The sequence below is a fragment of the Xyrauchen texanus genome, chromosome 13 (assembly GCF_025860055.1).
Source record: "Xyrauchen texanus isolate HMW12.3.18 chromosome 13, RBS_HiC_50CHRs, whole genome shotgun sequence".
Classification (NCBI taxonomy): domain Eukaryota; kingdom Metazoa; phylum Chordata; class Actinopteri; order Cypriniformes; family Catostomidae; genus Xyrauchen; species Xyrauchen texanus.
In genome coordinates, this window is record NC_068288.1 from 24,031,456 (window position 1) to 24,047,233 (window position 15,778).

Genomic DNA, 15,778 nt, shown 5'->3' on the forward strand with positions numbered 1-15,778 from the left:
AAACCGGGTTACCTGCAAAAATTTGTAATTAAAATGTTAGACAAAAGAGAGTGTATGCAAGTTTATTAGCTACCCGATTACACTTTTCAGTTTATGAGCCTATTGGCATAACGGATGACAAGTTTTGACAAGATAACAAATAACCTATCAGCTTATGGCATGTATAGTTTCATGCCTGAATTTCAGTAATTTTTTCTCTACCTTATTAATAAATAATTTTTTATTGTTTTAAACATAAACTTCATTACATACACATCAATTCAAAATACTCTAAAAAACATTATTTTGTAAATGGCACTCCTGGGCTTCCATATGATGCAGCATGCCTTTTGTCTAATTGTGTAGCAGCAGTAGGAGCATGTCCACAAGCTTAATTCATGTCATGCATTTTGTTTTTTTACTTAATAATTTCCTTTGAGGTTCATAATATAGTCATAATATATTATTACATGGCCTTTTATCAGCCTGTCTCTGGCCATCTGTCTAAAACGGTCGGTTTTCTGTGCTGTCCCCTTGAAGACTTTCAATATACTGTACATGCCTACTGTGTTATGATTGGCTGACATTTTTGAAGCACAAACACCCCCTGCCAACTCTTCTAGAACTGTTTTTTCCAAGAGTAAAATAATGAAAATATTCATGCGATTTACAAAATCACTTGAAAGCACAAGTCCATGTAATCATTAATAGCTATATGTCCCAATGTATGTGTCACGTTAATAAGGGTTAACGAGATTACGGAGCTCTAAAATAGTTGCAGGAGAGTGGTATAAATGCTTGTGCAACATCGCCACCTATTGTACAGGAGTGAAATAATTGTTTGTTTAATTTTTTTATGGACTCTGTTTGAAAAGACTCGATTTAGTTCGAAGTGTTTCTCCAAAATTGTCGCAGATTTGGTGTGAACAGGCCTTAATTTGAGATGGAGAAGACGACAGCCACTAGCATACACTCCACCAGTGTTTCCCAAAATTTCTTCTGCCACGGCACACTTTTTACGACTAAAAAATTCTACGGCACACCACTATCCCAAATAGGCTAACCATCGTCAATATTTTTCCTTTTCAAGAACTCCATGAAGTCCATGTTTTCTGTCCGTCTTAGTAGCACGTTTATTTGTAATGTTTCAAATTTGGCTTTCCAAAACAAAAAATCTCATTGTTTGGCATTTTTACGGACAGGGTCGTAAAAATTCTGTCATAATCTATTACCTGTGATTTTAATTTTCATGTTTTAATGATAATAAGACATTTAATAGCTTTTATTTTCTTTCACATAAACATTTTTAATCATGAATTTACAGGACGAGTATATAACAGATTATGCATCTATTTATTTATGAAGAGAACAGATTTTTTCCCCGGAAAAGGCTGAAGGGAGGCTGAACCCAGCATCAAGTGCTGCATTGCCCTTCACATGACAAGATTTGCAGAAAGCATCACAGAGGGGCGGATTTATGAGTTTGCCACGTAAAAAAGCAGGAGGTGTGCACAATAAACGTTGAAAACATGTTTTTGGATGAGAGAATTAAAGCTTGCAGTTGCTTTGATAGCAGAATTATGACCGATTATAGACCGATTATGGTTTAAAAATGGCGAATTTCTCAGAAAGGGGAGCAGTTTGGATCCCTGAAATTATAATTTTTTTCATGCATTTATTTATTTTGTGGAATTTGATCATTATCCATAGCACACTTGACAATCTAGTGTGCCGCGGCACAGTGGTTGGGAAACTACTACACCATTGTCTTTTGTGGCACTCCGTGCCATGCTTTCTTCTTGCGTATAAAATAATGAAAATATTTTAATCTGACATCAATATTTTATGCAATTTTGTATTTCTTTGGTAAGTACCATGAAATAAGCACGATCCAGTCCTGATCATGATTTATTTTGTGATTTAAAAATGGCTGACTATACAATTCCTTGCATATCAAACAGACAGATACTGTAGTATTAAATTTGTTACTCACCTGCATTACTGTCATGTCAAATATAGTTGCCACTGCTCCATCTTTCAATGTAAGTTTCTTTGCAAAGCCTGAATCATAATAGTTCTCAAAATAATAGAGACAAATGTGTCTGTCAAAACATATAATCCAACATTGAGGGAATCAGGAACTTTGTTAAAAAATAAACATCAGCCAATCTTTCCTTTTTATGATTTATTTATTTTATCCCCCTTTTCTCCCCAATTTGGCATGCACATTTCCCACTAGATAGGTCCTCGTGGTGGTGCGGTTACTCACCTCAATCCGGGTGTCAATACTGACTGAGCTGGGGGGGGGGGGCATGGCTGCTAGGGAGGGTAGAGTCACATGAGGTAACCTCCTCGTGGTCACGATTAGTGGTTCTAGCTCTCAATGGGGCATGTGGTAAGTTGTGCGTGGATCGCGGAGAGTAGCATGAGCTTCCACAGTGTCATGCACAATAAGCCACGTGATGAGATACACGGACTGACTGTCTTGGAATTGCAGGCAACTGAGACTTGTCCTCCACCACCCGGATATAGGTGAGTAACCGCGCCACAATGAGGACCTACTAAGTAGTGGGAATTACAATTGCATTCCAAATTTAGGAGAAAAGGTGATACAAAATAAATAAATTAATAATCTCTGAGCTACCCAGGCCCCCAGCCACTCTACCCATATGTGTCCATCCTTCGGAAGGCAATGCAGAGATGATACATTTCCACAGCCTAGAACGGAATTTTTTAATCTTACCTGAGATCACAATCTCTTTGTTAGTTAAATAACAACCATTGCAATGGTCCCTCTAAGCGTGTAGTAATGGCTGTAACTGTCCAGCTCTCTCCTTCTCCATTACACAGACTGTGCACCAGTGGGCGGGCTAAAGATGTGATGTTGTAAAAGGAGGCGTTGATCTCTTGCTGTGGAGGTGGTTACGCATTAGTGAAGGCTCCCAAGTGAAGTAGAGTTGCGGAAGTAGAGAACGAGCCATTTTTACAGCTAGGTGTTAGTAAACACTCTTTTTGGACTAGGGAGGAAGTTTTGAGTTCCGTATTATGTGATTTTATAGTCCAATTTACACTTATAGGTCAACAGATAAAGGGAAATTGTATTCCTCATGACATCACCCCTTTAACACAGTATGTCTGTTTATGTTCTAGCAGCAACAATTATTTGTACGTGATCTGCTGCAGCAGCAGCAGCAGTGTGGCAGATCTAGTCTGCCAATACAAAGATCCTATATGTCTTTCCCACATTAACATGCTAAATCTTTCAGATTTGTCATGACTTAAGCAAACTTAATGAAAACATGTGTACAGCTTTGTATAGCTGAAGTACATTTATCTTGTTTTATGGATTTTTTGGAAAACAAAACATAAATTCTGATTAAGGAAATAATTTTTTGCTCTGACGTATTATAGAAAGTCATTGAAGTTTTAACCTTCATTTAGGTATTAATCAATTACAGATTTAATGACTGCGTGTCAGGTCACTCTCATATCAGCCGTTTAATACAATATCCTACTTCCTCTGTTGTCTTTGAATTTGTAAATCTGGTGAGAATGCATTCTTTGCATCCCTCCAAACATTTCACCTCTGAATGTTTGTTTGCACCCCATTCAATTTTACCTCTTTCTGCCGGTCCATTTGCTGCAACCTTCGGCTGAGAAACTCTTCAGTTTCTCTCTAGTGAACTGTGTAATAAGCTCATCGTTGCTGCTTGCCCCTCCCCCTCATGTCTGCTTACCTCTCCTCTCTCTCTGCGCTGCTCGTCACATTTTGTTTGGATAGTTCCAGAGCGGGAGAGCATCCGAGCCTTTCCCTCTTTGCTCCGGGTGGAAGTGGCATGGCAGTGGCTCCTCTGCAGCAGGTGGAAGGGTAGCGGTGCTAATGGATCGCATGTGGCGGTAGAACAGAGAGGTCCTCGCATTGTGACACAAGACCCTGTGCACTCCGCTGCCCTCTAACCCTCCTCCTCCTCCCATCACCTCACCTCCCGGTCACAGCAGGCAGCATGGATCCTCCAGAGCTCCCTGAAGTGCATCTCTCTTTGGAAACGCTTTAATCTTTCAGGCCGATTGAGTTAAGTCAAGGGAAGAGATAGGACAGAAGAACGGGGCAGTGGACTCGCTGGATGAAGGTATCAATTTACCGCTTCTGCTCCCCCTGCCATGGACTTGGCTGAGAAATGAGGGTGTATATTAAGAGCAGGCAGTGGGCAGCGCTCATGGAAGCAATTGGCTGGCATCTCAATCGCTGATGGTGCCCAAGCACAGAGAGAATGTCTCCCAGCATCAAAAACTTGGATTGCTTTTCCCCAATGTTGTGCCACTGTAAAGTAGTATGCACCAACAGCACCATCTCACTTATGTTTGGATGCAAGGTAGGGGATGCATTGTTTTTCATTTTTATCAGAAAGGCTCTGATGCATACTCCATTCACCTCATTTATTTAATTGGTATAGTTCTCCCACAAATGATAATTTGGTAATTTAATCACTCTTGTGTTGTTCCAAACCTGTTTGACCTTCTGTCCTCTGTTGAACTCAAAGGGGGATTTTATGCTGAATTTCAGAAACCTCACCATTTACTTTCACTGTATTGAAAAAATATGCCCAGCATTCTTCCTAACATCTTAAGTGCTCCAGAAATTCATAAGTGTTTGGAAAAACAAACATTTCATTTTTTGTAATGAGATTTATGCCTTTAAATGTTCCCTGCACTCAGAGCTGCTAATTGTTATATCATACTGAATTTAGTTCTGTTGATGACACCTTTAGTGGGTTAAGATCTGAACATATGCTCCAGATTACACCCTTATGGCAATGATCCATGCCTCGCATGTGATCCTAATATTCATGTGTGATTATGTTAGAAGTCTCACCGAGTCTCCATTTGTCCAGTTTTACTATGATAAAATGAAAGGCTCAACAAGAACTCTGACAGTGACAGATTAAAGAGCCAAAGGCAATATTCTTCATCCGGGAGCTCGGCCCGATTCTCTTTTCATTTCAGACTGCCTGTAATACACCAAGCCTGCATGTGTGTGCCATCCTGCCATTAATTCCACATCTGTGGAACAGTAGACTAATATGCCTCTGGGAAAAATAATCCCAGTTCCTGAGAGACTTCTGGGCTTCTGTTCACGATTTTGCTGAAACAATACAGTCTCATTTCTACTTGAAGCAAAAAAAAAACAGCCCAATCGAAATTCTACATCTGACTGAGACAAATGCTCCAGTGCTGGGTCCTGGATTCCTTTGGTCCATTTTCAGCTTGTCTAGTTATTTTAGTTACATAACTGCCTGGTCCTCTGGGTATCTTGCCCTGTCCCAATTATATCTACTATGTGTGATAGAATGCGGGGAAAAAGCTAGTGGTTTTTTTTTTTCTTCGTTTTTTCACGACTGACTGGTTTGTAATTCTTTGCTACATAAATCTTCTGAGCCTTGCAACTTGCAGAGAGCACAAATAATTTTGCCTTGTTGATTTGTTCTTGGGCTGCCTGATCAGACCTCAAATGCTTTCTGTCATAAAAGCTGAACTCTCTTCTGAGTGAGCTCCAAAGTCTTGGGGAAGCCCTTTTTAACTTGTAATGACCGGCAATCCCCAGCATCACGAAGGAAGCATAGGAATGGCCCCATGCCATTTATTTGTAACATAAACACTACCATAAGTATGTTATGTAGCTTTTTAAATATGTTTGTCTATATGTTAATGATCAGCATGAACTTTTAAATATGGGACATTCTACCAGAAATGTACAATTCCACTTCTAAAAATCTTGGGGAAAAAACTTTGCATAGGAGATTTTACAAACACGTAATGTGGATACATACCCCCACCTTCATCTACACAGTTAAAAAGATTAAATCATCAATATTTTCTCAAATGTGTGACAGGACTGACCGTGGCATGACAGGACTGACATGCAGGAAAAGATATGTTTGTAAACATTCCTATTTTTGTAGGCCCTGGCTCTGGCCCTGCCTGTGGCCCTTACTGTGGAACTGTGGCCTTTCTCTTAACTCTAGATTGTCGCTGTTGCTCTTTCAATATTATATATTATATACTGAAATATCATCAATAGACAACGTGCAACCTCAAAAGCAGTGCAACATAGGCTTAGGTAAAAGAGGGACCACATTCAAAAAGTTTGTCCATGAGCTTAAAAAGTAATATATAAATAATGTTTTGCTATGGCATGCTTTAAATACATACAATATGCAATAAAGCTAATAAAAAGGAACAATGCCATTCATTTGTAAGGCCTTGTCACGGGCTGTCAGGTCCTGTCACACAGGATTGTGACAGTGCCTGATGTGACAGGACCTGACGGTCAGCCATTTTAACTGCCATTGCTCAGCCTGTTAATATGCTAACATCAAAATTGTTAGCATGCAAGTAAGGAATTTCAGTAACCTTTTTAGACATGTTTTGGATGTACAAAATGTCATTCTTTTCTGAGCTATATTAGCGTGACAGGGCCTGAACTTTAGCTCATCCTCCTCCAAAAAAAAAAATGGCTGTGTCTCGTTTAGAAGGATGTGTACTCCAGATGTCGCATTTCTCTGCCGCATACGTCATCGAGTTTCAGAAAAGCGAGTAGGACACTTCGAATGTAGTCTTCGAATGCGATCTTCTTTCACAGGAATTTGGAGGACGCATGAGATGTATTCTTCGTGGGCACTCACAACCCACAATTCTTTGCTTCAACGGAAATGTCTAAAGAAACTAACATGAATTTGCCTGTAAATATGATGTTCAAATGCAAGTAATATTAATTCCCAAGTTGAAGTACCTCAGTAGATTGGTGCATGAAGCATTTCAAAACTGAATAACATTTATTGTTCACCTATGGTAGCTAATACTTAACAAGATTCATGGATAAAATGTTTTGAAAATGAAAAACATTGTTTCCCTTATGAATGTATAAGGGAAAGTGTGTATTTTAGCTGCTTTGACTGGTCAACATTTATTTTGTTTTTCACAATTTTTTTGTCAACCATGCCTTCAGTAGTTTGTTAAATTGTGGTCTGACAAAGCAATTTTTAAAAGTGCAAATATTACTTGTATGGAGGATGAGGTCGTAAAAGCTTGTTTTTATAATAGTGAAAGTTGTTGTTGACAGCTGAAATTGTTTCCTAATGTATTTATGTCAACTATACCTACAACCAATTCCATTTCTCATTAATGTGCATTATGATTTAATTACCTGATTAAATTGGTTTAGATGTGGCTTTTAGGATGAAGATTGACAGAGCAAATCAATATTCTGCTGTGTTGAGTGATATAGTTAAAGTATCGCTGATCAGAATTGGCATAATATCTTAAGCACAGTGCTTAGATTGGCAGAATTACTTGCCAACATAGTCTTTATTCACAGATATGTTTGAACTGTGTTTTGAAAATTTCATTGGATTGTTGTACTTGAAGTTGTAGTGAGTGATAGCTGCTGAAGAGATTAAATTTAGAGTAGGTCTGATGGAAGGGGACTTGATTGTTTAAATAATACAGGACATCTGTCAAGGTCTTTTGTAATAGATTTGTGCTGCATTCCATGTAATATGTGTATCATCAGTTGATTTATTGATTATTTCACAGCAGACCTTTTTATGAAGTGTTTCCCAGCTGATGTCTTGTACTAGGGTGTATGAAGTGTTTAAATCATTTATTAAAAATAATCAGTCCATTCTAATTTGGTTTGAATTTGAACTGTTTTTCCTATTGGTATGTTCTCATTTGGGCATGGTCTCTGCAGATTAATAAATAAAAATTACTGTATTTCCTCTAAACATACAGTGTAGCTAAAACAGCAGTTCCTAAAGTGAATATGTAACACGTTGTGTCTATGTAGTAGGAAGGGCAGGTGAAGATCAGAACAGCCACTGAAGGATTGCTAGAATCAATAGACTGCAGCTTCTACCAATAAACCCAGATTGCTGTAGTAATGCAGCCAATCCTATGCCTCACATAATGAGGACTCACATTTTCCTGGATCTATTGAAGTAAGAATTAATTGCACTATGGAAACATACTGTAACTTTCAGAACTCTAAACTTCCAAAAACATAATTGAACCTAAAGAATGGATTACACTACATTACCTTATTTCAGATTTTAGCCCTTATTTTCAGTCAGGCAGAGTCAGTGCCAGTTGGCTCTAGTTGACTCTTGTCGGCTCCAGTCTATGGATTCTGGGCCAGTCGGAGTTGACATTCCACAGCACATCGCATAGTATATGATAGGTAACGATCAAATACTTCCGATTCCATCTTTGGAGGATGTTTACTATTTTTGAACTATCTATCTATGACTACAGAGGAAATTCATAGTGTAAGATGTATTACGAATTAAATCTGAAGTCCAACCAATGGAAATCAAACTAGCATTCAAATAGAGCTTAACTTTTAAAACCATTTTTAAAGTGGGGGCACTTGCATCACTTGTTTTTCCACACAAGAACGCACCAAAATGCTTTTGCCGTTTGGTTTTGGTGATTCTGAACACAGTAGCAGCAACATTAACAGCAACAGTCCTGTATATGCTTGTTAATTGTTCACCTGTCGTGCAGCTCCTAGAACAGGAGGGTGTGTGTGTGAATTTAACAGTTTCTCAGTCTTCTGGTGTGCTATAGCCAATTTTTATCTGTAGCCATATACAAATGATACCTAGTATTTATAGAATCTGTTTTCAGATGTTACTGTTTTCGTGTAATGTAATCCAGCCTTTAGATGTAAAAATGTCTGGTGTTTAGGAATGATTTCCTAAGAGTAAAATATGTGAAGTTCTACAAACATTGTGTTGTTTCTGGGTGTGTGTAGCATCTGCCACTCTGCATATCCTTCTAAAGAATCCCAATGTTAGAAAAAAGTGACTCTAGTTAATTTTTTTCAAGGTCCTTACTTAAACTATTACAATAGAATAGTTTACAACTTAAACAACTTGTATGGCACATTTCAGACATGCCACAATGTAATGCTGGCTTTGCTTAAAGATATTAAATGATCACGGAGCAGTTAACAACTATATTTAACCGGAAATCAAACAAGCTGGCTGTGTGTTTTGAGGGCATGCATACATCGTGTCCATTTATGTAAAAAAAGAAAGAAAAAAAAGTGGACTATAGTAAAAAAAAAAAAAAAAATGTCTCCTTTCAATTTTAACCTTTCTCACTTTTAGTTTATGCCTGAATAATTGTTTGCAATACTAATGGATTAAAGGCAAGGCATTCAAAGTAACAATTTTCTATTGAAATGGATGATTCAATTAGATAAATAGATGATATAAGTCTAATTCTGTAGTCTAATTCTAAAATCAAGACTTATTTGATATGTTTTCTCTAGAATGAAAAACCTGGTTGGTTATTTGGCTGACTTCAGTATATGTGAAGCCTTCTTTGCCTTTAATTTGTTTTCAGTGTTCAGTGTTTGGAGAAAGATCAATGAAATGTAGCCCATCACTCATTCAGTCATTGGCTCTTACTCTCGATCTGTTAGAGTTGTTCTTCTCATCGCATTCCCTCCTTAATACGTTTTAGAGCAGCTTCAGGTCATTAGAGACTCTGTAAGGTTCATTTCCATGCTTCTCATCAGCATGTTGGCAGCTACAGAGGTCAGCAGACCCCATGTAAAGGTCAGCAAATAGATGTTATCTCATAGCACTCCCTTCTCTTTCAGGTCTATAGATTATGAAGGAAGTGGAGCTGGTATTTAGTGGACAGCTTGTTTACCGCTGACCCGCTGTTTATTAGGGTTCTAATCTAATCCACTTTCTTCTCACTTTCACCACCTGTCATGTTTGTCATCAACTGCTAATGTGTCCCTAAATAGAAACTGCTGTGAAGACCAAAATGGCAAACATTGTGAAACTATGCTGTTTTCGAGTGCTATTATCCACTATTAAGCTGCACATATGTGACTATGTAATAATAATGAAACTCAAAAATATGGAGTGGTGAAGGAGAAAGAAAGACTGTTGATGCATTACATTCATTTGAATGATTCTCAATATCGATACTTAAATCCCAATTAAATCTTTTACTCAGTGCACAACCCTCTACAAATTTTGTGCTATGCATACAAAAATGTTTGTGATTAGCCACTAGCTGATACGTTTTTAGATTTCAGTTACCAGTGATTGAGAGTAGTGTATTGGTTAAAATGTTGAGCACTGAGATCCTTTCACTGCATGTTGAGTAAAAGTTTGGTTTAACCTTTTCTGTGTAATGTGTGTCCAAAGACGAGATACACGCAATCCATTTGTCATTGAATAATGTCTCTTATAATATCCTTTGTTCTTTACAGTCAGTAGTAGATTAAAAACAAAAAACAAAATAGCACAGGGTTAAAGAAGCCATTCAACTAATCTCTTGCTAATGTGCGCTCAACCAAAACACAGATGCTCACTGAACTGCCAATATTCTGAGATAATTACGGTTTTACAGTTTTGTATTCTGCAAATCAATGTAAATACTTGTAAATAGTACATATTATGCATGTAAACAATAACCATGTAACTATACTGTATAATGTAATATAATATATGCAATTTCAAGACATCGTATTTATTGATGGAATACATGGATTTCTTAATTGTTTAAAATGATTAAACTAATGATAAAATATTGTTTTTTGCAAAATTAATATTTTTGTAATGTGCCTAGTTAGAAGGTCCTCTATATAATTAAAAGCATTAGCTGAGAGAGAATTTTTTCATATGCAATAAAATTTAGACATTATAACTGAAATACATTTGAATTGAGATTGAATCAGAATTGAGAGCTTGTGAATCAAATCGAATCGGGAAATCTGTATCAGTACTCAGCCCTAGCAGAACGGGACTTGTGATATTAGTTTGATGTTTTTATATTTTTTTCTTTCAGAATGGAAAGTACAGTAATTAATATTATTGTTCCCTGTTAAGATGATGGCACACAAGTGTAAACATTAGTCCATATTGTGCTATTAAATACCATTCAGTTATCATACCTGGAAAATACAATTCTTGAGTCCAGCTACTTAACTGTTGATGCTACATTGCAAAAGGACAGATATACTTTTAAAAATACTTTTTAAGCTGCAGCATGTAATTTCTGCGCGATGCAGAATTGCACAAGAGATTATGCCTTCTGTCTTCAATTGTTTGGACAAACAGGTTGTCCAGCCCCAAACTCGCACTGTTTGAGCCAGAATTGCTGTTTTGGGCCACTCACACAAAAAAATAAATGCTGAAAGTGTCACAAATCCATAGTGTTTACACTGTAGAAATCAACCTACTCGATTATGTAGGATTACCTAGTAGTTTCTGCACTTTAAGATGGGATAGATGAAAGTATTTTAACATAAAAATGGATGCAGCTTTAATCTGTACCAAAGAGCTGCCAGATGTTGTTTTCCCTTCTAAAAGAGAGATCACTGCCATTTAGCGCTAATGATTACTGTACTCAGTGCAGTCAGATGTTTTTTTCAGGAGTCCAGTCTGGATTAGGGAAGGTGATCCTTTTACATTTTGAATTATATAACTGAGTACTTTAAATTTAGTAGCATTTAGTTAAACATGAAGCTCCTTTTGTGACTGGCATTTCCACATGCTCTAACATGAGAACTATTCATTAATCACACAGAACCATTTGTTATGTAAGGCATGTAAGAATTGATCACTCTCTACATCTTTGTTGATAGGCCTAAACCATTAGAGCAACAGAGGGAATCCTGCTGAAATGTGTAAGACTTCTCTGTGGTTGCCCCGAGTGTGTATGATGTAACATGGCCACATATAAGAACAGGCATAGAAGATAAGAGAAAAAGCTCTACTTTTGTCAGAAATATTTCTGACTCATTAAAGGACTACTTCACCCAAAAATAAAAATCGTCTCATCATTTACTCACTTGCACTGTATGAGCCTACAGAGCTGAAATATTCTTCTTAAAATTAATTTTTGTTCTGCAGAAGAAAGAAGTCATTAACAACATTAACAATGGGATGGCACGAGGTTGAGTAAATGATGAGAGAAATTTCATTTTTGGGTGAACTATCCCTTTAAGGGGCTGTAACCTAGATTTAATTGGATTTTAAGCATGCATTTATTTAATTATTTCGGACCTTGGAAGAAAAATGGGCAACAAGATATGATGTCTCGCTCCAGGGATTCTGTTTTGACAAAATAATTCATTCAATATGTTAAAATATACAAACATGCAAAATTCCCACTATGTCATGGAAAACCTGCAAATATCAGGGAATTAATTAATTTTTATTTCTAGACCTGGAAAAATCATGGATTTTTTTATTTTTTTTTAAATGTCAGTATTGCATATACATTTTCTTTTTTTTAGGTATGCTCTGCTTTAAAATATTTCTTTGCCTAGATAATGTGCATGACTAATGAGTAAATCTTGTGTAGAGAAAAGACTTTAGACTTGCAAACCACACGCTGCGTCCAAAACTGCGTACTGTCAGAGTATGTACTGTATTCAATGAAGGACACACTTCTTGGCTGGTAAATAAAGTAGTATTATTAGATTTCAGACATTCTTCATTTGAGAACATTGGTATTGACCCCTGACCTGAATATATGATGTTATAAGAAAATAATCTGCTCTGTTAAAAAAAAAACACCATTTAAGCACAAGGAACAACTTTATTGGTATATACACTATATACTACCTCAATAACTGCTATGTGCATAGAACATTATCTCATAGTATGTTATGTTTACATTTTTAGAAACTGTCATCTTTTTGCACTACTGAGTACTGGTCGGCGCTGCACTGTCCTGCTTGTCCTGTTCATTGTCAGTAATTTGTTGTACTGTCCTGTACTTTTTGCACATGTTTGCACGTGCACTTTATATAGGTATATATAGGTAGTTTATATAGGTATTTTATTTCGTTGTGTTGTCTCATGTGGTCCTTTGTTGGTCCTTTGTTGTTTTTATTTAGCACCATGGTCCTGGAGGAATGTTGTCTCGTTTTGCTGTGTACTGTACTAACTGTATATGGTTGAAACGACAATAAAAACCACTTGACTTGACTTGACACTGATGAGCCAAAACAGGATGATTGTGTAACAGCTCAAGGTTTGGTGGGGAAGGAGGACACAGGAAACTCAAATGTATGACTTTAATTAAACAAACTTAAAATAGCTCACACTCATTAGGTCAGTTCAACACAGTCTCTTTATGACTGGTAGCTCTCTCTCCCCTCATCTCTGGCATGGTCCCTTTTTATCGCTCTCCCCAGTGCTTACTGCTATCAGAAATAGGTGTTAGACATTATAGCACTTTGGTGTGTGCACGCTTATCACTTTCTTTTTCTCCGGACAAATGCTCGTCCACACTCCCGCCGCCACAGACCACTTAAATGCGAGATGAATTACGTTGATAATCTCCTAGCAAGGGCACATGCCAAGGTTGGCATGTGCCCTTGCTAGGAGATGGTAAGTGAACAATCAGTTCTCATAGACAACGTGTTGGATGCAGGAGAAATGGGCAGGATTAAGGACCTGAGTGACTTTGACAAGGACCAAATTGTAATGGCCAGGTGACTGGATCAGAGCATCTCTGAAACGCCAAGGCATGTGGAGTACTCCTAGTCAGCACGTGGTGAGTACCTACCAACAGTGGTCCGAGGAGGGACAAACCACAAACTGGTGACAGGGTGTTGGGCGCCCAAGGCTTATTGATGTGTGAGGGCAACGAAGGCTATCCCGTCTGGTCCAAACTGACAGAAGTTTTACTGTGGCACAATTCACAGGAAATTTTAATTATGGTTACAGAAGGAATGTGTCACAACATACAGTGCATCGCACTCTGCTGCAGCTGGGGCTGCGTAGCCGTAGACCGGTCCGAGTGCCCATGAAGCGTTCAAGGTGTTGCCCTGGCCTTGAAATTCCCCAGATCTCAATCTCGATTGAACATTTGTGGGACGTGCTGGACCAACAACTCCGATCCACGGAGGCTCCACCTCCAACAAGATATTAGGCAGGTAGTCATAATGTTTTGGCTCATGAGTGTATATCACTTACAGTTGAGAAGAGCCGCTCGACTCACGGTTCACCACCGTTCTTTTAAATCCAGTATTTTGATTTGACAATGTGACGTCGCCTCATAGTCCACCAAAACCAATACATTGTGATGTCCATGTGCTTAGGGGATAGTAAAGTGTCCTATTGAAAGGCACTTCAGATTCTTGCCGGAAATAGTAGGTCATCTGTGTGTTTCTCGCTTATTTTTTAATTAATACTTAAGATTCAGACATGCTACTCCATTGGGATACTGTTTTTGGCATACTATATACTAGAGTTGGGAAGTATGGATATTCAGATGCAGCGACAGTGATATCCAATTTGTGAGAAAAATATTCTTGTGAGTCGTTTCTTTTCAAAAGTTCAACCATGTTCAGAAATCTCTCTGTATGTACTGTATGTTTCCTCTCAGGCCAATGTTAATTTTCATGTAAGCAAGTTTACGCTGATAACTCTGATACATAAGTGTAAAAATGTGAATGTGCGATCACATGCATGAAAAGATGTACAGTATCTCACATAAGTGAGTACACCCCTCACATTTTTGTAAATATTTGATTGTATCTTTTCTTGTGACAACACTGAAGAAATGACACTTTGCTACAATGTAAAGTAGTGAGTGTACAGCTTGTATAACAGTGCAAATTTGCTGTACCCTCAAAATAACTCAACACACAGCCATTAATGTCCAAACCACTGGCAACAAAAGTGAGTACACCCCTAAGTGAAAATGTCCAAATTGGGCCCAAAGTGTCAATATTTTGTGTGGCCACCATTATTTTCCAGCGGTGCTTTATCCCTCTTGGGTATGAAGTTCACAAGAGCTTCACAGGTTGCCAATGGAATCTTCTTCCACTCCTCCATGACGACATCACAGAGCTGGTGGATGTTAGAGACCTTTAGCTCCTCCACCTTCCAATTGAGGATGCCCCACAGATGCTCAATAGGGTTTAGGTCTGGAGAAATGCTTGGCCAGTCCATCACCTTCACCCTCAGCTTCTTTAGCAAGGCAGTGGTTGTATTGGAGGTGTGTTTGGGGTCGTTATCATGCTGGAATACTGCCCTGCGGCCCAGTCTCCGAAGGGAGGGGATCATGCTCTGCTTCAGTATGTCACAGTACATGTTGGCATTCATGGTTCCCTCAATGAACTGTAGCTCCCCAGTGCCGGAAGCACTCATGCAGCCCCAGACCATGACACTCCCACCATCATGCTTGACTGTAGGCAAGACACACTTGTCTTTGTACTCCTCACCTGGTTTCCGCCACACAAGCTTGACACCATCTGAACCAAATAAGTTTATCTTGGTCTCATCAGACCACATGGACATGGTTCCAGTAATCCAGTCTGCTTGTCTTCAGCAAACTGTTTGCGGGCTTTCTTGTGCATCATCTTTAGAAGAGGCTTCCTTCTGGGACGACAGCCATGCAGACCAATTTGATGCAGTGTGCGGCATATGATCTGATCACTGACAGGCTGACCCCCCCTACCCCTTCAACCTCTGCAGCAATGCTGGCAGCACTCATATGTCTATTTCCCAAAGACAACCTCTGGATATGACGCTGAGCACGTGCACTCAACTTCTTTGGTCGACCATGGCGAGGCCTGTTCTGAGTGGAACCTGTCCTGTTAAACCGCTGTATGGTCTTGGCCACCATGCTGCAGCTCAGTGTCAGGGTCTTGGCAATCTTCTTATAGCTTTTTTCAGATCCTCAGAATTCTTTGCCATGAGGTGCCATGTTGAACTTCCAGTGACCAGTTTGAGGGAGTGTGAGAGCGATGACA

The 15,778-nt window shown here is 38.6% G+C and overlaps 1 protein-coding gene across 8 annotated transcripts in view; it reads left to right on the plus strand.

Moving 5' to 3' along the window:
- Window positions 1-15,778, plus strand: part of LOC127654412 (disks large homolog 1) — a 217,157-nt gene that overhangs the window by 60,403 nt on the left and 140,976 nt on the right. Inside the window, exon 1 of one of the 8 annotated variants that reach the window (XM_052141592.1) lies at window positions 3,742-4,352. The exons of the other annotated variants lie outside the window; for them this stretch is intronic. Coding sequence (XP_051997552.1) covers window positions 4,251-4,352 — 102 coding nt within the window. The 5' untranslated portion in view covers window positions 3,742-4,250. Of the gene's footprint in view, window positions 1-3,741; window positions 4,353-15,778 lie in introns of those variants that run through there. 8 annotated transcript variants of the gene reach the window in all.